The sequence below is a fragment of the Citrus clementina genome, unplaced genomic scaffold (genome assembly GCF_000493195.1).
Source record: "Citrus clementina cultivar Clemenules unplaced genomic scaffold, Citrus_clementina_v1.0 scaffold_4, whole genome shotgun sequence".
NCBI classification, from domain to species: Eukaryota; Viridiplantae; Streptophyta; class Magnoliopsida; order Sapindales; family Rutaceae; genus Citrus; species Citrus x clementina.
In genome coordinates this window covers 22,704,778-22,731,362 of record NW_006262274.1, presented here as the reverse complement: position 1 = coordinate 22,731,362, position 26,585 = coordinate 22,704,778, and the positions used below count along the sequence as shown (strand labels likewise).

The following is a 26,585-nucleotide window of genomic DNA, read 5'->3' as shown; positions in this document are numbered from 1 at the left end:
GAAGCTTTTATAAAAGTATGTTTATTAATTGCATTTATAATTTTATGATTTATATGTGAACTTTGTTATTATACTAAGTTTTATAAGAGTTTACATTGAGGGTAATTTCTTGAAGTTGTGTGGAGGCCATCTCTTGAGACTATTTGGGAGTCAGAAAGAGATTTTGATGAATTTATTTTACAATGCATTTAAAAGATTATGGCACATAATCCATTTACATTATATATAAGTATTACATATTTTGATAGATAAAAACTTATTTGCTTACTAATCTTTGTACCTGTTTTAGTTTATTGTAATTAATTTTTAGAAAGTAGGATTGATTCGTGTTGATTGAATATAACTTAAATTGAGGATGGTAGATTATTTGCAAAAGATTTTAAATTCTTATGTTGTTTAAATATTGTATTTAAGGCTTGAATTATTATTGATTATAAAAAGTTATTTAAGTTCATATGTGAGTTTTGGTTATATTGGCTCTCAAAATTTGAGTTAAAGTGTTACAATTGGTCCTAATAAAGAAATGGCTGGTGGAGTGAGTGTCGGGTCATGAAGGGCTAGAATTGAAGAGTGTGAATCGATGATGAGAACATGAATTGCCTACTCTACAGAAAGGTCACAAAGTTAGTTAATGAGCAGAGTCCATGCATTGTAACATGCCAGCTTCATATGGACTAAGAGATGGTTGTGTCCTTGCGCAATTGGCCAAATTCTTCAAGAATGCCTTGCAGAAGTACTTTTATAGTGTTATTCTAAACGGTTAAGACTGCAAAATTTTCATCAATTTGAGACAATAGCACAACTTTTTCTTTAAGCACTGTAAAGATCGTGATGTCTAAAAAAAAATTCAAGAAAATTTGGGGTTGTGGTGTTGCTGGCCGACAATTGATGATGATGCACTGGTTTAAGTGTGGCCACTCGAGTTGGTTGAGGCTAATGGCAGGTTCGATTGATGGCTTGTAGTGGTAAGTCACAAAAGGCAAAGGTAGTTGGTGGAATAAACTTGATTAGAAGCAAATTAATTGACTTACGAAAAACTAAATCAAAGTTACGGGATATTGGCAAAAGTTTTGATGCTAGAATAATGCAGCTCTCTTTTTTTTATTTTTTTTTAAGTCTATCTAAAAGAGGAGATCATATGAAAAATGTAATCGATTGGTCAGGAAGTATGTTCTGATACCATATGTTAGGATTCTAGGATTTTGTTAGAAAATTAAAGGGAGACGAGATGAAGAATTTAAGAATTTAAGGAAAGAGTGAAGAGTTAATACGAGTTGGAATTAATTATATTACTGCTTTACTTAAAAACATAATGAAAACCGCTTATTTATAGTAATGCAGTCTTAATTTTAATATAATTAAACTCCTAAAGTATAATTTCAATAAGAAAACTTAATCTTAATAGGAAATAAATTAACTAAATTGGTAGGGTCCTAGTACACATCCTAACAAAAAAGTGAGAAGATAATCTCGATCTTCAAGTTCTTGTTGCTGTTTGCGGTCAGGCATCGAAAGTTGGTCCAACTCTGGGGGTTGCCCAAAGGATTGGGATGACCTTGATCCGCGGGCCTACTACGAACACCCTTTTCATTTTCTTTACAACACCTCTTTCATGATGTAATTTCATTTGAAGACACTCATCAACAATTTTATTCTCTTATATATTTTTTAAATAGAATTCCAGATTAATTTAGAAAATCAAACATTTAGAGAAAGAAATCACATACTACTAATGTTCTCTTGTTCATATTACTGCTATCGATCGGCATTGATAAGGAAAAATATATAGTGGTTGGCTTTTGAAGTTCAACTTCTCAAGAGACACACCAGCATTTAAAGTAAACTCGCAGAGTTAGGCTTTACTAGACTTCTTTGTCTTGACTTGTAAGCAGTCCAAAAGAATTGAAAAGTCAATTTAATTCTTTAAATAGAACTCTCAATTATTAAACTCTTTTACACACCTATATAATATTGTTTATTTTTTCTGCAAATTCTTTGAATATATCAACAAATCATTTTCTTTTGTTTTTTATGTTTGTGACTCTTCATCTATTTAATTATTCTTAATTGTTGAGAGATCCATTCGATTATTCAGTTGAAATAGGCTTGTTTCTTTCATTTTCTTTTACAAATTCATTACTCCCATACTAAATCTAAAAAAATTGGTTGTGTTGAGGGTAGAAAAGAACAAGTCTATAAATGAGTGAGATAATTAAAAAAGTGAAAAAAAAAAAGACAGCAAAACAGTAGTAGATGAGGTTAATTGGGGGGGAAAATGATATTAAAATAAGAATAATTTAAAAAGGGGTTTCACAAGAATTTTAAATGGGTGTTAAAAACTCAACTCATGCACTACTGTTTTAAAGCAAGTAAAAGAGTATTTACGGGGCGGTTTCCCGAATCCCGCATGTAGGCTTGGCTGTCGGTTGATTGGACCCAAACAAGTTGTTCTGAATACCACCAACGGAAGGCTCTCTTTTTCTTGTTTCTTTTAATTAAAATTCAAATTATTATTATTGTTTTTTTTTTTTAGAATCATATTAACTACAAGAAGTCTTCTTTTATAGGGTCGGTCCCATAAAATCCATTTTTACGTGGAATTTGGACTGCCTATGCCCATTTTTTGTGCAGAATTTGGATGGCCTGTGCCCGAGTCTTTCATTGGCAAAAGCAGATATCTTTTGTGAAATTATTTTTGGATGAATTAGTTGTATACAGTGTTACTTGCATGGATGGTTACTCTGTCATGGACTTCATAGAAAAGCTTTCTCTATAAATGAAATTTCATCAAGCAGATACAAACTATCTACTAACACATTATACTACTAACCTTAAGACGCATCAAAGTGATCATACAAAATGTAATTAAAAAAAAAAAAGAAATTAAAAGTTCAAGAATTCCAAACCTTCAAAATATCATAAAAACTTAAGGGTTCTTCATCTTAATTCTGAGCTTTCTGGCTATTTGTGCAGCTTTGGGATGTACTTGCCTCTTGCTACTGTCACATTGTTCTACTTCCACCCAGTTTATAACTTTGAGTATGAGAAACTGAGGAACTTTCTTCACATCTCCATCTGCTGTGCCTTTTGATTTCTTCATGCCAGTTTCCAAACCTTTCTCTAGGAACTCCATAAACCAATTTCCTGCCTCGGTTTCAATCTGCTTACCCAATTTGATTATGTTGCTTAAGTTGCAACAAACCAAAGGTTTCTTGTTTTCATCATTCTCGGCAATAGCTTCAAGGTTAAGTTTTCCTATGGGGGATAGTCCTTTTCTATCCAAATTTGCCCTCATGTTAGTGTTTGATCTCAGGAGCTTTTCAAAGTTTGTCTTCTGTTCTACTCTTCCAGGAAACGCCGCAACTGATTTGTGCAATGCTGATCGTCTTTTTGATGAATTTAGTTCTGAGTTGTGTACAATTTCGTGTAAGATAGTTGACTCTTCTTCTTCGGGCTTTCTATCCATTTGCTCTGCTTTTGGAGTTTGAGCCACTTCAGTAGCTGCTTGAATGGACACCATATCTGTTACAGCTTGCACAATCTGTTGATGGAACTCCAAAAACTTCTCAAAGCAGGCAGCTGGGGCATCTGCTCTTGCTGATTTGCTCAAGTTCGAAAATAGTCTACAAGGAAGTTATATTATTGGTCTTAGCAAATCTCAAAATTCCCATTTTTCACTGCAATATAGAAATTAATTTAAAGATAGATTCAATACTTGAGAGATCGAACTAAAGTATCAGTAGCTGAAGCCTCTCTTAGTGCTTGAAGGGCAATCTTCTGAGCTGTTTCTCTCTGCTGCACAGCTTCCTGTTGAAGCATAATATTTGACAGCTGAGCTAAAAGAAGAAGTCATAAAGTAAGACACAAGCTAGGAGTCCTGAATTTACCTTGCCTAGTATGCTTAGCTTTCCTGGTAAATTCATTGGCAGACTTGTACTGCTATCCGGGGCTAAATTACCAGACTGAGATTGTGGCTGTGGCGTTGCTATTGAGTTCGAGTTTTCTGAATCTGCACCTAAATTTAGGGCTCCTATGGTTCTTCCATTTCTTAACTTAGGTGAAGGAGTTGAACTTTTCTTATCCTACAAACAAACAATATTATTCTATCAACAAATCAATGACTGAAATCTTCGATTCACAGGAAATTATTAATCTAAAAAGTAAAAACTTGACAGTACAATTGCCATTTGACATACTTTCAACACAGGCAGGAGTTGATCATCAAAAACAGGGTTCTTAGAAAATTCTAAATGGAAAAGAGGAAAATGTACCTACAGCTGTGTTGAAAGGACTAATTGGGATTCTTGGCTCTCGTTCGCAGACACTCTTGCTCCTAGGAAACTTTGAAGCAGATGGCGCCACACAGCTTTTTCTTAGCAATGCAGGGCTTTCTCCTTTGGTATCCACCATTTTAGCTAAAAGTCCCCCACCAAAGGAACACCTAACACTGCCATCCTTCGCAGTTCTTGATCTTATCATTGGTGACATAATTTTCATCAGCTTAGGCCGCTCTTTCACTGGTGTACACTGATCAAAATCCAAAGGGACCGGCTTCAACAACAAAGGAGATGAGACCCCATCACTCCCGTTTTGTCCCCAAGAACCTCTTCTGTGACCTGGAGGCTTTGAATTTACTTTTTGCTCACTTTTCTCTCCTTTTTCTCTTAAACCCATTAACGGTTCTGGGGTTCCAACTAGTGGGTGCCTTCCGGGGAGCGGCTTGGCTCCTTTAACCACAGGTACAGGGGATCCTGGCTCCAATTTATCAACATAAATGAATTGACCCAACTGCATTTTGTTGCTGAGAACGAAATCATCTTGTTCTGTTGGAAGACTGACGTATATAGAGTGTGAAGAATCTGAGACTTTAATGAAGAATCCTTGTGTAGGCCAAAGATTCTTCTCATCAAGATCAGCTGGGACTATATCAGTCACTTGAAGAAGTGAGCTGCGATGCTCTCCTGTAGGCTTGACTCCAGTGTTCATTCCATTGAGTAGCTTTAATAGAATTCCAGGTGCTAGTGTCGCCATAGCCTTCCAAGAATCCAAGAATTGCCCAAAACAACGATCAAACTCAAGAAATAACTCAAATGGCATAAAATTGGAAGACACCGAATTTCTCGGATTTTTTGGCAAAGAAATTCAAGAAAGATTAAAGAAAATGCGTCTAAAAACAAATTCACCTCAAGAAGGAACGGGTTTTCAGTTGTTGATTTCTTGAAGCTATCAGTGGCAGAACAAGAATGAAAGATATGGGGATACTTGGTTCGTGTACTGAGCAGCTGTTGGCAACGGTAAGTAGGCACGAGAAAGGCTGATTTTTTTTTTTTTTTGGTTTCAAATTTAGATTTTTGGAACGTTGTGGCAACGGTCATATGGTGGTGCGTCTTGTCATAACGATTTTGAATTACAAACAGAAACAGGAGCTCATGGACATCACAACCCGGCGCCATTAGGCATTTTCTTGGACTTGGTCTCCACAGCCTGTAGAGATTGGGCACCCAATTTGATTCTGGATAACAAACTGTCTTTTGGGCTCCTTCAGATTAATATGGGCCAGATCCTTTTGTAAATTGGACTCAGTATCTCAGTTTAGTTGAGTTACCCCCACCTATTATCTATCTCCCGAGAACTCCAATTACTCTTACAACCCCCTTTATTTCCAGAAACTAAGGTGGTGTTTGGTTTTAAGGAAGGAGAGGAGAGAAAAAAAGAGAGAAGAAGAGTGGAGAGGTGGTGAGAGGAGAAGAGTACAAAAATTTATTATTATTATTTGGTTTCACATAAAATTTGAAAGAAAAAGAAATTACATATTTTTTTATTTGGACAAATATACCCACTATCTTTAATGTTAATATTGTTAATAAATTGAAAAATAATTAAACTATGAATTAATTTAATCTAGAAATTACCTAGTTAAATAGAGAATTTTATTTTCTTCAATTACAGCATCAGGTCATGAATGTTGACCGCCGTTGACCGACGTTGTTAACCACCATTTTTCTTTGTGTTAAATGCATAATAAAGATAAAGCACAAATGAACGATTTACTCATTGGAAATGTTAAATTTGCAGAAAACACACTATATAGTCGGAAATATGAGAGTTAAAATTTTCCCAAGCATTTTAAAAAAGACTTTAGGTAAATAACAACGTATATTAGCATTTCTAACACCATAGATTTATAGATCGGCTCATAAGGATTCCATTGGTAACTGTTTTGATGGTAAAACACGTCTCCAGTAACTGTCTTGCGATTCACTTTACTGCTTTTTCAAATAAGTTTATGCTATTAATTTAAGAAAATAAATATAAATTATTTGCACTTTAATTTATTTTATTAATTTTGTTTGGAGGATAATATTAGAATTTTTGTGTTCTAATAAATAAGGAATTTGAAATCCTTAACTATTGATAAGAAATACAAATTCTTCAATTTGATGGAAATTGAATTTCAATGGAAATTTAATTCCATTAGACTTGGTTCTACCAAACATTGGAAAGTAGAAAAGAAATTGAATTCTTTTCCTCTCCCCACTTCTCTACCCCCAAGCAAACATGGCCTAAGGGTGCATTCAGTATTATTTTCAAATCCTATTTTCTGTTTTCTAAATTTAGAAAATACAAAATACGTGTTCGGTAGATTATTTTTGAAAATGTAAAATTCATTCTACAATTTTAATAAAGGAAATAAGAAAACAACTTTTCCTTTTTTTTCCCTATTTTTCAATACTATATTAAATTTCAAAATGAACAATTTTCTTCCAACATCTCACAAAATAATAATAATAATAATATCAACATTATTATTATTATTGTTATACCACCCACAAAAATAATTTCCCTCACAATAGTATTTTCTTTTTATATAGATTATAATATTTATGTTTGAAGGTGTTGGATTTTTTTACCTTCACACGTATTTGTAGCTTGTGGAGAATTTGCAACGATCGTTGGCCTCGATTCCAGAGGGCTGAGTACTTGAAAAAGGCACTCTGACACCCAAGTTAGTGTTTGATCAAGATTAAACAAAGAAGAAAGATAAAGAAAATGAGTTTTCTCTCTCTAAGTATGAACAATGATTTTTGGAGGCCAAAGATCTCTTTTCTCTTGAAGATGAGTCTCTATTATAAATGATAAATGATGTTTGCAAAAGGGTTTTGGTTTGAACCATCAATCTAACGACACGTGTCACCCATTATTTTTGTACACGTGGAGGTAAATTTGATATAAGGAATTATTATACTCTTGTGTGTTTCCTTACTTGTATGACCTTTAGGGCATGATTTCCTTAGACTAATGGATTGCGGAACTAATTTCCCTCTCTTGCAATTTTTATAAGCTCTGGGAGAATTTTTCCTTAGATGTTATTTATCCGGAGTAGTTTGGGTGCTATTTACCCCGAAATATCTTGGGTGTTATTTCTCCAGAATAACTAATATTATCTGATAAAATGAACATGTGGCATTGATAAGTGCTTTTTAAAATATGGCACCTACAATGTTTTTATATATTAATTAAATTAAATATGTAGATTCTATCATTTTTCTTAAAAAATTTAACAAAATCACTTAATTTATTCTTAAAATTAAAATAATCAAACTAATTAAATAAAAAATTATTAATTACTTAATTTTAATTTTATGGAAATTATTCCAATAACAATTTTTAAAATATTCCTACTGAACATATTTTACTTTTTTTTTAAAGATTTTTAAAAAAAATAATATCGAACACATTTTTAAATTTTTATTCTCATTCTTGTTTTATAAAAACAACATTTGAAAAACAATAAGGTACGGGGCTTAAGACTTACTCATGAGACCCCACGCATAATTTCATAGGATCTTCGAATCTCAAGCAAAGGAACCTTGGAACCTGGGGCTTCACTAGCAACTTCAATGATACAAAGTAATCATTAATAGCGACAGATCATTTGGCACCCAAAGTAAAGAATGAATGTGAATTTCAAAAGCCACAATGTCACTCATTCCTATTTCCATAGAGAGTGTATGTAAAATCTGAAAGCATAACATTATTTTATGCGATCAAAAGCAACAGCCAGATGCCAACTTTTCAAAACTCTCAAGCTTTGTTGACGTTTGATGTTGGAATATTAAATGGTTAACTAGGAAGGAAAAAAAAAGAAAAAAGAAAAAATAAATAATAGCTTTCTCTTTATGAAGTTGGACATTACATTCAATCACAAACTAAAACCGACAAAACATTTTCTTGAGTTGATGAAATTCTGGCAGGTACAACATAATGGCAGCTTATAGACCCTGCTATAGAGGTGTTGCAAATCCTGTCAACAAAATTAAGAATAAGCTAACAATTTGTTATAGGAAGTGAATGCACGAAAATCAAAATTAATTTTGTTTTAAAGCTCCATGCCGCACATCCAAGCCATCCGTCATTTTTTTTTTTCCTTTTTTAACTTCTGGTGAGAGAATGGTGGAAAATAAAAACTGAAAATAGTTAGAAATTGTGAAGCAAGCCTACTTGACAAATAGAAGTAAATTTTTAAAATGTGAACAAAGAGGTTCCGCCATTAAATAAAAGGGTCCATATGGTTATAATAACATTCAATCTAGCATAATTCCGTTTCAAAGAAACTTTTCTCTCTATATTTTGAGTCTCATGTAAACCTAAGAAACTTTCGGAGACCATCTGTTATCTTCTCCCAGCCAAAAGTTTACCCATTCTCAGCTAAAAATTCCCTCCTGTTGTCCAAATTACCCTTTTGAAGAAATATAGAATTTGATTTTAGTAAGATATCAACTCTTTTGAGTGGCTAAACATCTATTCTTCCTTGATACAAAGCAAGTTAATTAACCATGCAATGCACATAAAGAGGAAGTACAAGAACAATAACATGATTTAGTTTAACAAGCCATGCCCAATATTCCCACAGGCACCCATAGCCAATGTCAAAAGAAGTTCAAAAGTTGCTGTCAATCATTTGGACATAATGCTCTTTATATGCAACAATAAGACTAACAGCATCAGATAACATCTTGCATAATGATTAACAGATTAACCGCCAAAACCTATTCTCCTACAAATGCTAATCCGTAAAGCAAACTTTCTCACAGTACATGTAATTTACGTTCCCAAAGTCATAACTTGATACAATATTCTAAGGCTGTGTTTCTTAACATGAAATAGAAGTTGGCAGATTGTTCTGCTATCAACTAAATAAATTTCAAATCAAATTTCATACACCCGATAATAACAAAAATATTGTACATTGGGAAAAATGATTTTCAAAATCCACACAACTGAAAAATTAATTAAACATATCTGCATGAAAGAAAATAACTTTATCTAAACCAAAACAAGCACTAGTACTCCTGATACTATAAGCAACAACTAAAAAACCATACCTTAAACTCTTCCATTTTTCCCAACATTAGAAACATAATTCCGTTAATAAAAGAAATTTATATTATCTCCAAAAATGACGTTAATTCAACTTTAAAGTAAGCAATTAAGATAGAAAATTTATTCAACTTTAAAGTAACCGATTAAGATAGAAAATTTAGGAAGATGATAGGGATTCAGGGTTATCACAATCGAACAACAAGAATTAGTAAGCCAACTCAGCTCTCCAGCAACAGAAGGCTTACCATATATATATTCATCATATATCAAAACAAACAGCTTTTTCCAACAAAAAAAAAATTTGCAGACATTTGTTATAAGAGACATTCTAAAATTTTTAACAATTTAAGGCAACCTGCATCTTAATTTTAACAGACAGATCAAGAATCATCCTAAAAAGCAATATACAAAAGAAAAGTACCTTCTGATAGACAGCCCCAGTTTTGATTGTTCAAAGACAGCAACGATGTGAACAAGGCCGATGCAGTAACATTATGCAAAGGCATTAAAGACAGCGCCCCACCCAGCTCCACAGGAACCCTTTTAATCAAACACCCAAATAACCATCCCCATTAAAGCTTATAACTAAAAACTCACAATTAACATTCAGAGCAGAGTAAAAACGATAACTTTAAATCCCTACAAAAAAAACGGATTGACACGAATAATCAAAAAACACAAATGTGTATGCATCGACAGCCTTGAATATTAAAAATTCAATAAAATAAAATAATAGGAAACCTGGAGAGAGAGAGTTTGTGAAGAGATGACAAGCGAGAAGCAGAGGTGGGCTTAGAGGTGGAAGCTAGTCCACTCAACTTTGTAGCAGCTGAAGATGAACGGCTGAGAAGGGTTTTAGCCGAAGCAGAAGCGACTTGTAGGGTTCTTCTACCGCAATTAGCCGCCATGTTTCTCACTGCGCTTACAAGCCGCAAGAACAGAGGTCGCTGCTACAAACGAACTCCAAGTAATGGTTCTGCTTTTGGGCTTCCTGTGGACTTGAAATTCACACAGATCATTAAACTTAATGGGCCTCTTTGCTACCATTACAGGCTCATTTTATGCCTGTCAAAAGAATGGATCAGCCCATTTATCTATAAGTACATTCGTAGTCCACCACTAGTGTGATTAGTCAAATTATGTGATTTTGAATTGACGGGGATGATGTCTCAGCAATTTCAGAGAAGTACTTATCATTCGGATATAATCACACAACAGAGGAGGCACTTTAGTCTTGAGCAGCACATGACAATTGTCAAAACTGGAGCTGGCTAAGTTACAGATCCAACTGTAGCCAACTCCTGTTGCCTGCATTTGCACAGTTTTTCTCTCTCCTCAGGACACGTGTGCTGCTTCCCATTGGGTGTGTACGTTACAGATTCTGTAACGTAGATTGGTCCGTCAAAACTATATGATCGCAAATTTTTATAACTCATTATATAGAACATGGAGTAGGAGGCACGCTGAAGTGTTGTCACTTTGTAACAATCTTTTTCGACCCAATTTGAGCTTTGGATTATGACACCACATGCTGTTTCCTACTTTTGACATTGATCGCACATTTGATCAAGACTTTTTTAAGCAGAAATTGCGGTGGTATATTTGATTTGAAAAAAATAAAAAGAGAGGAGAAGAGAGGAGAGAAAATGAGAAAGAAATAAGAGGAAAAAGTTAAATTTCATGTTCAATCAAATAATGAAAATAAAATTGATCTTTTTTTTCGCTCATTTTCTCTCCCTATTTTTCTTTTTCATTTCTTTCCTCTCCTATCATTTTTTACAACCAAACACGGATTGAATTTAATTTACAAAATGCGAATTTAAATTTTAAGAGGAATGCTAAAGAGAGAGAAAGATGAGAGAATTTTTTTTTTCTGTATCCAGCCCATTCTCTCTCATCTTTTTCAACACACTTTCTCTCATCTTTTTCTTTCCTTAGTATTTTTCAAATTCAAATCGTTATATTAGACTTTACATTTGATTAAACACGTAAAAGCCATACAAGACAGAGTTGGGTATAAAATATTTTTTATTTTTGGAACAGTCGTTGAATTTTCCCGATATACAAGAGAGCCTAAACACCACAAATTTTAAAAACAATTCTCTGTCTGTAGAAGTTATAAATTGTATCACTGTACAACAATTATGGCTCCATTGCAGCATTTATACGTAGCTAGGATTGACCCAACTACTAAGATATCAGAAACCTACCATCTATTAAAGAGAATAGGATCTTAAACTCCATCTCTATCTTTAAAGCAAGAAGCTGGCTAGACAGACAGCAATCTGACCCAAAATGAATGTGGCTGTCTAAAATATGATGCCATACTGTGTTTAATTCCAAAAGGGCCGGGTCTATATACGTTGTTTTTTTTCTTTTGAGAAGCAAAGAAATAAATCAGCAATTTCTGTGAGAAATAAAAACAGTGTAAAATCATAATGGCGCAATTAAGGTTCAACAGAATAGTTTGTTGAGCGGGTGCGTATGACGTATAGCCTGCGAGTACCGTGTACGATCAGTTTGTGAAGAAGAAACAACAGAAAGAGGTTCCTCTACCTCTACTGTCAATCAATACAGGACCTATTTTAATGGCTTTCACAGCTACCAAAATATTGATGGAATTTGAATGCCCATGTCAGTGCTCCTGGTTCTGGTCCTGCTCCATCATGTTGGTTGAGAGAATCCCATTTTCATGCTGCAATTCGCTCTCTGCTGGGCCTCATTTTACGCTGAGAAGTTTTTGCATATTTAAATATAGTGGCAACCTGGGATCGGCCACGGATTATTCGAAGACATAGACATTTCAATTTCTGATTTGATCTTAATATGCTCCGCTTCTAGTCCTGTTCCTCTCAAAGCATTCAACTTAGAGATCTTAATTTTGTCATTAGTTTACTCAGGACGAAGGGTACATTAATAAAATTAATTTGATGGTTGAAGTAGAATTCATTTTTCATTTATCAAATTGCTGCAGAGCAGAGTAAACAATGTAGCCCATAAATACTAACATTGAAGTTCTGTGAAAATACGGAGGATTATAGGTAAACGTCATGTCCTAATTATTGCAGATATTTTGTCTGTAAAACTAGGTAGAATAAGACTACACATTTGTTTCAGGTACGAAATGCACATGGATGAATGATGATCGATGCATTTGTCTCTTTCTTTCGCATTTTTATTCCAATCTTTCATTAAAGGTGTTTTTGCAGTTTGCGGCAGCAGAAATTGCCCAGTCGATTTATGCAAATGCCGGATCCACAAAAAAGGAGAACCTTGTGCCAAGCTTTAATTATACATTCTTACGAACCGAAAAGAAAACATTTTAGCATCGTTATTGAACTTCAAGCAACGGAGACCAGAGTGAAAACGTGCAGACATGTGCTGGAAAATGAAAATGAAGCCGAGAGATGATGCCTTATCAAGGCAGCAACATCATTTTGTCCGTAACCGCACTTTCAAAGCCTCCATCGAAGCTCGGAGTCCAAGCTTAGTGTGTCTACTCATTCCTCAGCGCTCATGCAAAAACTTACTTTCATTTCAAAAAAAATATGATTGATTGCAGATGCAGCATGTTACTAGAACCATTAGCATTGTTTGCAAAGCTCAGCCTGAGGAGTCATTGGATCATAATCATCATATGCAAATAACATTTCTAAATTCTAGTGAATTGAGTTCTAGAAAATCATTTATTTGTTCAAACTATTTTTTGTACAATACTTGTGAACGGATTGCCATTATTTGCCAAGTGAAATGCTTTAGTCCTTTCCATTAATTTAAAAAATATGGTAGTGCCCAAATAATAGCTGTCCCGTGGCCTATTCCATGGAATTTTAGATTAAAAATATTTGGGTGGTTCCAGGACCACCTTATCTTGTTTTAAGTCACATGATGTTTATAGTTATACATATGTGGAGTGGATACAACAGTTGCAGCTGCTTGTTGGCTGATCAAAATCTTCCCAACATTTTGCATCAGGTCCTGTTCGCCTGTTCTTTCTTCCTTTGGGCACCAGCCACCGGACTCTCATAATTTGGAAGAGAAATGTCTCCTCGTACATAAATAAATGCTAATAATAAACAACAAGGTGAGTGATTGATCAATGATTCATGTTTAATCTGAATAGCTGCTGGCAGTAAAGGTGCACTCGAAGGAACCTAAAATTACTCCGAATTTGATCACAACCAGATATAATGATGGATGCACGAGTGCATAATAGCCGAACATTCTAGGGAATTGAATTATTGGCAACATGCAACAAATCTATGTTGTAATTTAAAGCACTAAATTTTATAAAAGAATAATAAAACCCCCAAAAATAAATGGAGGGTATTGATTATTTGACGCGTTTGGCCGCTAAGTTTTTGTCTTGTGCTGTAGGAAGCCTTTAAAACTCATCCCGTGACCGGTCTTTTTAGCATGCACTGTTAGGGTGATTTAACACCATCTTCGTCGTCGAGCAAATTGACACCATCTCGTGAAAATGGCAGAATCCGTAATTTCTAGATAGGATATTTACTTAATCCATAAAATAATTGTCAAGTTTTAATGGAAAAACCCTACTTGAACGCTGGCTGTATTTGCTTAATGTCGGTGATAACTCTTGACGAAATCTTCCACAGTTCCTTTTTCAACAAACACATAGCGCGTCTCTCACTTTGCTTAATTTAATCTTATTCCAAAGATCATGTGAAAATTAGTTGTCTTAATCATTGGGTCTTAGCAATTGGGTGGCTCATAACTTTCGCATGAATAATTGCATATCATAGTTTGTGCATGACAATTTTACATGATACGCATACACATCGATTTGATCGTTGGGAGCTTTATAGACCACCTACTTCTGGGCCGTAAAATCAGATATACTAATTTTTTATTACCATTTAAAGACCATGGGGTAAATTCGTGTAATTATTAAACGCTTACATTGCAAGAGTGTACAAAATATAACTAAAACAGCTGAAATACAATAAATCATATGCAGAAGGCGGTAAGAAGAAATATCACATTGAAGTGGAAATTCTACACTTGAGTGTATCTGAATTTTATTTTTAATATATATATTTGAAAAATACCACTAAAAAAAAAACAACAGATTAGGATGAGGAAGTATCCACCAATCGTAAGAGCAAGAGAAGAGAAATATGCCTCCCCATCCCATCCACTCCACCAACAGCAATTCCAAGTGTTAACCATTTGTACACTTCCTCTTGGTTTGGTGCTCAAATTGACATTTTATATAAATTATATATTATAAAATTGCATTAACAAGCACTAATAAATCAGCCTCTATTCTTCTTATCGTCATCCATACGCTGAATTATATAGATGGGGTAGCATGAGCTGGACCCACAGCTAAGTTATCTTAGCAAATGGCTCGAACCCACGTCCACATGAACTGACCCAAATGGCTAATCAGCGGTGGTCCAAGTCATATCATTCTCAAAAATCCAGTGGCAAACCTCGATCTTCCCGGGACCCGAACCCAAAGCCAAGAAGGCTCCGTGGGTCGGGCTCCAAGCTGAGGTATCCAAGTGACAGATGGCAACCCCATGATTGATCTTGGCTTTCGTGTTAGCATCCAAGATATCGGCTTCATACACGCGAACTTTAGGAACAGAGTGGCAGTAATAAAGCAGATAAGGAAACAAGCTTTGATGACAAGAAACTGATTTAGTGACTTTACCACCATTGATTCCTTTGACGGATCCGATCACGATCTTCTTCTTTGACCCATTCACATTCTCGGTTGTACGGACCACCACATTGCGGCCCAAAATGGAAGTGGCAAAGTCGATCATGTCTTCCACTGAGCCCACGCACCGTTTGGTCTCGCCCGCGCTCGGTGCCCTCTCGCAGTCGCCCAACGCCTCTTTAATTATACTCTCCATCGACGAATTATCAACAGCGTGGAATATTTCCTTCATGTCCTTAATTTTAGAACTGGAAAACGGCAATTTCGAAACAATAGTGCGGGGCAGAAACGACCTTTTGGGCATTTTATCTTGAATGTCAGGCATTGCCATCACGCTCCCTTTCTTCAGCACGGACTCTCTAAAGAATTTGCCCGGCTCCACCCACCTATTGAGCAAACTGCCACTCGGTTTCTTTATATTTTGAACACCAGAACTGTCATTGTTATACTTCGCAAAAGTGACGCCGTTTTTTGCATAATCTTTGAAGGTGTTGTTAACTCCGTACATCTTGAAACCTACGGTCTGCCCGCGGGCTGCCTCACCATATCCTTTGAACACGTCCGTACCTTCGTTGAAAGAATTCCCGTAATTTGCGAAATTGACCTTACCAGATTTTGAATCCTTGCCGTATGACTGAAACGAATCATCACCAACATTGGCTTGGTCTCTGTAATTAGAGAAGCTTTCAACGGCGGCATTGCCACCGGCGCCGTAGTTATTAAACCTATTGTTCGGAACGTTTCCATCTTCTCCGTAGGAAGTGAAACTATCATTAGCCCCATTGGCCCCCTCGCCGTAATTCGAAAAACCCGAACCAATCACATTCGTTTCTTTTCCGTAACCAGTAAACGCATTCGGGGCTCCGTTTGCGTTCTTACCGTAGTTCGCGAACTCTTCGCTGCCGGAGTTAGTCTTCTCGGCGTAGGTAGTGAACGAGTGGGCCCGACCGTTGCCTTCCGACGCGTAACTGGTGAATCGGAGATGCGGAACATTGACTTCCTCGTTGTAGTTCTTGAAGCTGCCGGCGCCACCCGATGCGCTGGCGCCGTAGGTATTGAAGCTCTGGTCGGCGACGTTGGAGCCAGGGGCATAGTTGGAAAATTTATCGTGGTGGCCGACGGCGTCACGGCTGTAACGACGGAAGGAATCTACGGGGAGATTATCGCCGTCGGAGTAATTCTTGAAGGAGTCCGCGCCGCCGACCCGACTGGTGCCGTAATTGGTGAAGTTCTTGTTGAGGTAACGGGCAAAGTTGGAGTCGGTGTCGTGTTTTTCAAGACTGTTGGATAAATCGGGGAAACAAAAGAGTTTGGCGGAGGAGCAAAAGGACGGGAGGACCGAAGAGAGAGCATTTTGGGCGGCGAGTTTGGCGAAACTCGCCGAGTCCACCGCGTTTAAGGGAGAGGCCTTTGAGAGGAGAAAAGGAGATTTTGGTAAATTGCTGCGGATCTCTTTGTCCCAGTATCGAATCAGGTGAGCTTTTGGAGTGAATGGATTCTGTTTCATATCAATGCTGTCTGAAATCTCGGTGCCGCCCAAATAATTAACCTGCATTGCACAAACCAAAAACGAAAAAAAAAAAAAAACAAAAATCATTGAAAACATAATAATAAAAATAAAAATAATAATAAGAAGAAGATGAAGATAATGCGAAGGAACAAAATCCATAAATAACAAATGTGGTGTTTGATTGGAAGCGAATGCTTACATGATTAAGAAAACAGAGGGATAAGAGCAGGAGGAAGAAGAGAGGAGAAGACAGGAGGTGAAGCATTATTGTTTTACAGAAGAGAACAGAGGGAGAGAGAATGTTGGTGTGCTTTGTGCTTGTTGGTCTTTGTAGATAGAAAAAATTTATAGTGAGACTGAGACCTCACTGTTCACTGCTCGCTCACTGCTTTTAATTTAAGATGGGGGATTTCGGTTTTCAACGTGATTAAAGAACGCCTTGCTGGCAAAGCGCCTATTCGATGATAGCTCCATTTGATTTTAAAATCTCACAAATGACATTTGAATAAAAATAAATGCAATAAAATAAGTTACATACTTAATTAGTCAGCTAATAGTCATATTCGACCCCAAAAAAAAAAAGAAAAAAAAAAAAAGGAAAACACGACATCAGCTGGTGAGTAGTCTATACAGAAAATTATTCATGATCTTTAACGGATAAATTAGGTCAATTTATCTTTAAACCTTTTAAGTAGTCTATACAGAATTATTAGACCGGTGTTAAAAAAAAAAAAATTGAATTTTAAACCATGTCATTAATATTTCCAATTTTTTAATTGAAATGCAAGAAAAAAAAAAAGAGGAATCCAATTTCAAAACTAAGTATCATTTATACAGTAAAGTCTTGAAAAGCAAGCACATCCCATGTGCCCAAGCATGACTCGAAGAAAAACTTATTTCCCTTCGTCAAAGCGAAAGACATTTAAATTGACAGGTAATTTTTCTCTGTAGTAAAAGGGGCTTTTCCTAAATGACGTGGAGTGCGCAAAAGCGAAAGACATTTAAATTGACAGGTAATTTTTCAGAGCCGCGTCTTTCGTACTCGTTTGCTTCGTGGCACCCATCGAATGGAGAATATATATTTAGTCCCTCTTAAAAAATCGATTCAGACGCGTTTAGCCACTAATAAACTTTTTTTTTTTTTTTGTTTTGTTTTGTTTTATTTTTGCGGAAGAAGAAGTTGGTGGATCCTTTTCGTGAACCCTCTTTTCAATTTGCATTATTAGTATGATCAACATTATCTGCATGCGTTCAGGAATATGACAAGATTCATGAAAATGACATTATTTTGTACAATTAGAAATTCTAGCTGATGAATCAAAGCTTAACAAATTACCCCACCTTGTTATTTTTCGACCTACGCCTGCGAGCGCGATTGGTCGTGGTTCAATTTCCTAAAGATTTGTTTAGGTTTGTTCAGTGTTGGTAACGGTTAATTTAGAACCAAATAATTCTTTCAAACTTGGGTGAATAAACTGTACATTTACTCTTTCTATATCAAAAGTAATTTACATTTTTTTTTCTTTTGTCTTAATCTTCGCTATAATTTTTATAATCATTCAAGTAATATTAATGTAACATCTTTCAAAAAAAAAAAATTAGTTTAACAGTATCGTGCTTTATTATAGATACATGCACAAACATTAAGGTAATCAAGGAATGGTGGGGGAGAGTAGAGTACCATCATTTTGTCCTTTGAATGTAGTTCAATTGATAGTGAATGCGTTTTGTATATGAAATCACCCAAATTGGAGTATTAATATGAGGTAAGTGTTGATGTTTAGTAGGTGATTTTTTTATCTCTAAATGAACCTTTTAATTTTATTTTTGAGAGATTATTAGCCCCTATTATTTTGACAATACATAATAACCTTCTTGGTACCAAAATTTATTAGAAAATATGAGCAAGCGAGTCATGTGTTTGATATTTACTATTGAAATATAAAATATAAATTTACAATAAGAGCAAATATTTTAAAAAATAAAAAACACAAGAAAAATATCTTATTATTTTTTATTCACACCCAAACTTTTTATTTTTTTTAGTGCATGATAAAATTTTAATTATGTTTTTGCCAAACGTAATACTTTTGGTTTGAATTCAAAAAATAGCTATTAATTATAAGTCTATTTGAATTCAAAAAGTTATGGTAAATATTTTATTTAATTTCACAACTCATGTAACTTCTATATATGCAAATCTACATAATTGTGAAATTACTTCAAAAAGGAAGAGGAAAACTAAAGAAACCCTAGAAAGAAAGGACTTGAGGACTAGAGTGGCAATAGACTCTTGTTTTGTGAATTAAGAGGATTTTCTATTCTTTGTGATTTTCTTCCTACTATTAACGACTGTGACATAACCTTGTTATTATTATATGCTTCTTCATGAACGACTAGAAAAGTACATAATTTTTATATCATGTTGATTGATGCATGAAAATTCAACACACAGGAATTGAAGTCGGAAATGGGGCAGCTTAGAGAGTGAGCCAGGCCTATACAAACAAATATGGGCTTGGGTTTTGGTTTTGGTTTGGGTGACAGTGGGTGGGACCGTGAGAATGAACCCAAAATATTTCATGTAAATGTAGTTATACGGCAAGACAATAGTAGTGCGTAAGAACCTGGACAGGACAGCAATGCTTGCATTGAGTGTATGATTAAAAAGGCTGCTTGCTGCTGTGTTTTAGGCCTTACCCATTTGACGCTGTCCACTTTGGATCCATTATAGAGGTGGTAAAAATACCCGTTCGATTCGGACCCGAACCATACTCGGGCGTTACGGGCCAGGTATGAAGCCGGGTCGGTCTTGAGCATCACTTGATAAACTCAGAACCCGAATTTTATTAAAAAAATTATAAAATATATATTATTTTAAATATTTTATATTTATTTGACTCATTTATTATACATATATAAAGTTTTAAACACTTAAAGTTTATATTTTCATGTCAAATTTTATAGAAATAAATTTAAAACTTATAAAATTACCAAAAAATAAAAAATATATACACATAAAATATTAAAAAATATAAAATCCGGGTACCCAGATTAAAACCCGGACCCGGACCCGGACCGGTTGCATCCGGGTAGGGTCCGGTCATGGCAATACCCGAACCCGGCCCGGTGTTTTGCCATCTCTAATCCATTTTCTCTTAGAACACACCCAAACAGTACACATATTTGTCGCTAGCCCAAAGAACATACTTGATATTCCCTTTCTTTACGAGCTCGGATGCTGCAGCAATTTATTTTTAAGGGAAACTTTTACTCTATAAATACCGTTAATATTATATTTTCCCAACACTAAAGGTGCGCTTGATACACTAGAATACTAGATTGCATTACAGTAGCTGTATTCCATTATAATGCATATAATGCAATACCATATTTGGTGGAGTATGAACTATATTATATATAATAATATTTTATTTTATTATTTTATATTAACATTAATATTAAATATCAAATATATTCATATTTAAATATTTATTATTATTTATTTTTAAATTAATAGAAAATTTTCAATCTAAAACTTTAAAGTACAGGAAAGTCCAGAAAAATTTTAAAACTATGATGTTTTAAAGTTTAATTTCATAATACTATTAAACCTTACAGTTTTAAAGTTTTTCCGAATTTTTCAAGAGTTTAAAATCTCATACCAAGAAATTACTATTTAAATTAATTATTAAATAATTTATTTTTATTGTAATTATTATTATATAATATAAAATTATATTTTCATTTTTATATAATCAATAAAAAAATAAAAAGATAGTTTTACTGAATTTATATTAAATATCTATTAATTATTATAATATAAAAAATAAAATTACACTATTATTGAATAACATATAATTAAGATGCGAATTATTTTTATTTGTTATAATACTTTAAAAAAAAAAACACACAAACACGGAGTCTCCCTCAGGTTTGCATAACAGGACAATTGTTGCAGCCCAAACACGAGACATGTCTCATGCAAGGCGCCAAACTCATGACCTGATCCATTCTTGAGCGAAATTCACTTATGGGATTAGTTTTTAATAAATCAAAAAATTAAAAAAATTTTAATTTTAATCATATGCTAGCATTAAAAGATAAAATGGTACAAAATTTTTAAAAATTTAAAAGAGCTTATATTATAAGAGAATCATAATCCGTCCAACGCATCCTCATAGAATAAGTTAATACCGTAAGAAGGTTAAAAAAATATAAAATTAAAATATTAAAAAGTAAAATATTATAGGATTTAAATATTTAAAATATGAGCCAATGGGCTGTCATGTGGTCACACATGCACCTAATAACCTTAGGCGCATAGGTACGAGTTCTAATATTAGTTGAGATTCTACTCGTCTCTCATATGTAAAAATTTATTTATCTTTCCTTTTTTAAGATATAATCAATTTTTCTCCAATATTAAAAATGAGGATCGACCTTCAAGTTGAGATCGTAATATATTAGTATATATAAAAAAATTAAAACATGAAATTATTTGATGGGGGCAAAAAACCATTAATGATATTCATTGTTCGAACTTTTGAGTCAAGACATGCCATCCGTTACCGTTAGCTTTCATTTTTCCTTTTCAATGTTGCCTTCCATCATTAAATTAACTCTTAATAAAAACAATTTATTCTGTTTTCGTCTATCAATTTTCTCTGTCTTCTTCGTTCTTTATTATTGTTTTTCTTCTTGGTTCTAGATTCTTCTTCATCTTCTTTAGTCTTCTTCTTCTTCTTACTTCTTTACCGTTCTTCTACAGCAGCAGAAGCAGATAATAGGCAACGGGAGACGGCGGCAACAATGGCAACAGGGTCGGAGCGATCAACTCCCAGATTGCGATCGCACGACGCTTTCGCGTCGGCTGCTACCTTCCCTTTTCTCATTCTTATCTTCTCCTCTCTTCGAATCCTCTAAAAATGTTGTCCAATTCTTCCAAAGTCCTTGTTTCTGTAAAATCCATATAAAATTTCTCTTTTCTGATATTGAAAAATTTTATAAATCTTTGGCTGTTGGATTATAATTTGGGTAAAGTTTATTTCTGAGAATCATGGTTACCGTTTAGAGCAAAACTTGATACCGTGAGTTCCAATTTTGAAGCAAATTTCAGGGAATGATAGAAATTTTAAAGATTTACTATTGAAATATAAAACGTATTGGAGATGCCATGGAGGAAGTTGCAGCAGTGTGACGAATCATCAGCACTAGTTAAGAGATTTGGTTTTCATAATGGTCATCATCAAAATCCGATTTTAACTTTTGACAGTCAAAACTAATGGGAAGATAATGAGATTTGAGGTAAATTAATGTTTTTGTAGTTTTAGGATAGATTAAAGATAGTCGCATTTGGTAGGGGTAATTTAAAATTTGCCCATTTTTAATTTAACTTGTAATTTTTTTAATATTGATGTATTATAATCAGAATTCTATTGATATTTATAATCAGATAGTAATTAGAACTATCTTTTATGATTCTAGTATAACTCAGTGCGAATAATAACTCTCATTTAATAATAGAGGAAATTTTATTTTACCCGAAAATAAAGAGTCAAATAAATTTCTATAAAATAAAAAAAAAAACTTGAATCCCAACCATTGTTAACTCATGCACTCAAGTTGATGAACGCCCAATGTGCTTGTAGCCCATTGGCCATGCGCTTTAGAGTTAAGACTTCAGCTTCAGCTATATTTCCCAATTAACACACATCTCATAATGTTGGGAAATTTACAAAAATAACCATAATATTTTTGCTATTTTAATAATTAACCCTTTAAATTTTTTTCTATCAACATTAGCCAAACACACGCTTTTCTCCCCAAATCACCCTTGTTTACAAACCAAAAGTAACTTTATTTCTTCCCTTTTATCAAACAAAACGCAGCTTTGCACTCTTAAATCATCATCGGCAACGGTAAACGCCGACGGCGAACAGTAAAAGTGAAATCCGACCCATCCGGATCCAACACCAATCGACATCACTGAGTGGTATGAGTTATGTTCTGAACTTGTAAGAGAGTTTCAGTGCGGTTGCTTGCTGCGAGTCGCGGGATAATCTGCCTTTTGGTGTGACAGGCTACGTGCGACAGGCGCCTGTCGCCTGTCGCACCAAAAAGCAGATTGTCCCATGACTCGCAGAAAGCAACCGCACTGAAACTCTCTCGCAAGTTCAGAAAATAACTCATACCACTCAGTGATGTCGATTGGTGTTGGATCTGAATGAATTATGATCGGATTTCACTTTTATCGTTTACCGTCGGCGTTTACCGTTGCCTTTTGCCGTCGTCGGTGATGATTTAAGAGTGCAAAGCTACGTTTGGTTTGATAAACGAGGAGAAAGAAAGTTGCTTTTGGTTTGTAAACAAGAATAATTTGGAGAGAAAAGCGTGTGTTTGGTTAATATTAATAGAAAAAAATTTAACAAATTAATTGTGAAAATAACCAAAATTTTATAGTTATTTTTATAAATTTCCCTAGAATGTTTGCATAACATTATATAACGAGTTCATGAATAAAGAAACGGGACGAAATCCAACAAGGCAATAAATTAAGTTTATTTTTGCCTCTGGCATACAAACAGTTACTGTTGGAGCCACATGGCCTATGACGACTTATCCACTTAACCCAAATGGCTAACCACGTACATCAGCAATTGTCCAGGTCAAATCATTCTCAAAAATCCAATGACAAACTTCGATCCGTCCTGGACTTGAACCTAAAGTCAAGAAAGCTCCATGAGTTGTGCTCCAAGAAGAAGTATCCAAGTGACAGATGGCGACGCCGTGATTGATTTTGGCCATGGTTTTAGGTTCCAAAATATCAGCTTCATAAACCCGGACTTCTGGCACAGAGTGGCAGTAGTAAAGCAAATATGGGTACAGGCTTTGATGGCATGAGACAGATTTGGTGACTTCACCGCCGTTGATCCCCTTGACCATTCCGATCATGATATCTTGCTTTGACCCCTTAGCGTTCTCAGTTGTATGGAGTGCCACGTTGTTTCCAAGTACCGACGTGGCAAAGTCAATCATGTCCTCTGCTGAGCCAACGCACCGTTTGGTCTCGCCCTTGCTTGGTGCCCGCTCGCAATCGCTCAAGGCATCCTTAATTATACTCTCCATTGTGGAATTATCACTCGCATGAAATATTTCCTTCAGTTGGTTCAGTTTGGAGCTCGTAAAAGGCAAGTTGGAAACAATAGAGCGTGGCAGAAATGACCTTCGAGGCATTCTATCTCTAATGTCAGGCATGGGCATCAAAGTTCCGTTCTTGAGCATGGACTCGCGGAAGAACTTGCCCGGCTCCACCCACCTATTTACCGAACTGCCACTACTAGGCTTGGGAACGGGGGTCCCCTCAGTGTAGTTGGCAAAAGTTACGCCGGATTTGGCATAATCTTTGAACTTGGTATAAGCTGATCCGTAAGTCTTGAAATCAATTTGATTTTGATGTCCTTTCACATTCTGTCCGTAACGTGTGAAATCGTGGGGACGTGCAGATATAGATGTTCCGTAAGCTGCAAAATTAACCTTCTGGGAGGCTTTGGAATTCTCCGCGTATGTTTTAAAATAATCAGAAGCAATAAAAGTATTCAAATTGTACTCCTTAAAACTCTCAACACCAGCGTTGCCACCATTTCCATAGCTCTTGAAGAACTCGATTGGGAAAGCCCCATCAGCCCCGTAAGACTTGAACGTGTCATTTGCGCCGCCGTGAGCTGCCTCGCTATAGGATTTAAAGTGGGTCTCCATGGCATTTGTGTCGTGTAAATACGCCTTAAACTCATTGCGTGCCCCCTCCCCGTTATTCCCGTAACTCGAGAACGACTCCTTTCCTGCATTGCCCTTGTTAGAGTAAGTGGAGAAAGACTGGGCCCTGCGGTTGCCTTGGTTCGAGTAAGTAGCGAACTGGCTGAGACCCAAGTCGTTGTTATCAGGATTGTAAGTGGAGAAATCACCAGCGCCATCAGTAGCGCTGGATCCGTATTTGTCAAACCTTTGATTTATAAATTGACCTTGAGATGAGTAACTGTTGAACTTATCGTTGTGAGAAGTAGATTCACCGCTGTATCGGTGGAAGGAGAGGTTAGGGACAGGTTCACCGTCTGAGTAGTTCTTGAACGAGTCGACTCCACCCACTTTTCCGGAACCGTAATTGGTGAAATTCTTGTTGTTGTAAACTGCAAAGTCGGAGTCGGTGTTGTGGTTACTGCTCGGCGATAAGTCGGGGAAACAGAAGAGGTTAGCCGATGAGCAGAAGGATGGGAGGGCTGTAGACAGGGTTCCTTGTTCGGCGAGTTTGGCAAATCTGGACGAGTCGACGGCGTCTAGTGGTGACGCTTTTGAGAGAAGAAAGGGTGATTTTGGCAGACTGTTGTGGATGGTTTTGTCCCAGTATCTCATCAGGTAAGCTTTCGGTGTAAATGGGTTTTCTTTGGCGTTCACGTCATGACCTGCTGCGCCTGCTGCCAGTTCCAATTCAACCTGCATGCCAAAAACAAATTTACTATCAGGTCAAATAGCCATCCATCTCATCAGTCATCTCTCTCTATATTTATAATTATGCCCTTTTTTAATGTTTATTTAAAGATTAAAGTAATTAAATTAATAAAAACGGTAACTGCTTACACCAACTACGTACACTGATAAACAAGAGCAGGAGCATGAACAAGAGGGAGTGCAGGGAGCCCAGGGACTTAAGTTGTTGATGCATTGTGAATGACTTCGTTCTTCTTCAGGGAAGCTGAAGAACATTACTGGAATGATTGAATATATATATATATATATATATATATATATATACATGCAACTTCAGAGAGCAAGCAAGGTCGGTGGTGGTCCGTTTCTGTAATCATTCATTTTTAATTTGTTTGGGCTCCCATCTGGCCAAGCTCACTAACAGACGAGTTAGCTCCACAAATTTGAATTTCTGGCTCTGCCTCCTGCATTTTGCTATTTTTTTTTTCCATTTCCAAAAAATCACGTTTTATTAAAATAGTTGTAGATTACAATTTTTTTTGTTATTTTATTATATTCTTTTTCGTGGATACTCTTAATACAATCTCTTCAGAGAAATTAACTTGAATCAATGCAAAATCACGTGCAAAATAATAGGGATAATAATAATAATAAAAGTTTAAATCGTAATGGGCAGGCGCATGGATTCCGACTCATTGAGAGGGAGAGGGGATAGAGTACAGCGCATTAGGGCGATATGTCCCCACATCATGCATATGATAAAATGGTTTTTAAAGTTTCAAATTAAGATTAAACTTTTTTATAATACATTTGATTAAAGAATTGCTTACAGATATTAATTATTAAGAAGGAGCTGATGAGAGACCGTGTGAACTTCAGTGTGAAAGAAGAATACGTATCACGATATCTCCAATCTCCATTCCAAGATATACTATAATCCAATTAATAATTTAGAGCTTCTACTTGATAATAAACTTTGAAATGAACCAATGCAAAATCACATGTGGACCAACCTCGAAGAGCAGAAGAATAAAAGCTGCATGGGTATTGGCATTTTGAACTATACATCTTTTCTTTATTTTAAATCAAGGGTTTTGTACTGTTTAAATTTGTTGTTGTAAATCGACAGTTCAATTTGAAAACATAGTTGAAGATTATATTTTAAATAAATGAATAAATTATTTGAGAATCCAGCTCGATTTCAACACATGCACTTATATTGTATAGCACTACAAATGTTATGAATTCATTGAATTTTAGCCTCTGTTTTTACTTTTTAATTTTTGGTATTTTGTTGAGGTGAAGCAATTAGATCCATTTCGAGACTTGTTTTTCCACACTAATTTTTTCATTCAACTCCTGAACACTATTTGTCAAACCCTTGTTTTCTTTATATTAATTATATTTTATTTTACATCTCATATTTCTCTTGCTGCAGCCAGTGGTGTAGTGAGAAAATCATATTAGTGGGAGCAAAATTTAAAAGCTTTAAAAGCCTTATATATTCTTTTTTTT

The 26,585-nt window shown here is 35.3% G+C and overlaps 4 protein-coding genes across 5 annotated transcripts; all 4 read right to left on the bottom strand.

Annotated features, from left to right (window-relative positions):
• Positions 1-2,841: 2,841 nt before the first annotated feature.
• Positions 2,842-5,297, bottom strand: LOC18043789. Of its 2 annotated transcripts, XM_024185991.1 has the most exons (5): positions 5,184-5,297; positions 4,276-5,034; positions 3,888-4,082; positions 3,716-3,807; positions 2,842-3,623 (listed from the first exon to the last, which is right to left on the bottom strand). In XM_024185991.1, exons 2-5 carry the CDS (start codon positions 5,029-5,031, stop codon positions 2,927-2,929), a joined length of 1,740 nt encoding a protein of 579 aa, XP_024041759.1. In that variant the 5' UTR covers positions 5,032-5,034; positions 5,184-5,297; the 3' UTR covers positions 2,842-2,926. The 2 variants fall into 2 exon arrangements, with proteins under 2 accessions (XP_024041759.1, XP_006438396.2); XM_006438333.2 differs by having other exon boundaries at positions 4,276-5,297.
• A 2,652-nt stretch (positions 5,298-7,949) lies between these two features.
• LOC18043788 lies at positions 7,950-10,371 on the bottom strand. Its single transcript, XM_024185969.1, has 3 exons — positions 10,126-10,371; positions 9,806-9,924; positions 7,950-8,305 (listed from the first exon to the last, which is right to left on the bottom strand). The coding sequence occupies exons 1-3, from the start codon at positions 10,290-10,292 to the stop codon at positions 8,286-8,288; spliced, it is 306 nt and encodes a 101-aa protein (XP_024041737.1). The 5' UTR covers positions 10,293-10,371; the 3' UTR covers positions 7,950-8,285.
• A 4,018-nt stretch (positions 10,372-14,389) lies between these two features.
• On the bottom strand, positions 14,390-16,975 carry LOC18043787 (polygalacturonase 1 beta-like protein 3). Its single transcript, XM_006438331.2, has 2 exons — positions 16,786-16,975; positions 14,390-16,625 (listed from the first exon to the last, which is right to left on the bottom strand). Exons 1-2 carry the CDS (start codon positions 16,849-16,851, stop codon positions 14,793-14,795), a joined length of 1,899 nt encoding a protein of 632 aa, XP_006438394.1. The 5' UTR covers positions 16,852-16,975; the 3' UTR covers positions 14,390-14,792.
• Positions 16,976-23,225: 6,250 nt separating this feature from the next.
• Positions 23,226-25,316, bottom strand: LOC18043482 (polygalacturonase 1 beta-like protein 1). Its single transcript, XM_006438330.2, has 2 exons — positions 25,234-25,316; positions 23,226-25,076 (listed from the first exon to the last, which is right to left on the bottom strand). Exons 1-2 carry the CDS (start codon positions 25,303-25,305, stop codon positions 23,226-23,228), a joined length of 1,923 nt encoding a protein of 640 aa, XP_006438393.2. The 5' UTR covers positions 25,306-25,316.
• Positions 25,317-26,585: the final 1,269 nt, after the last annotated feature.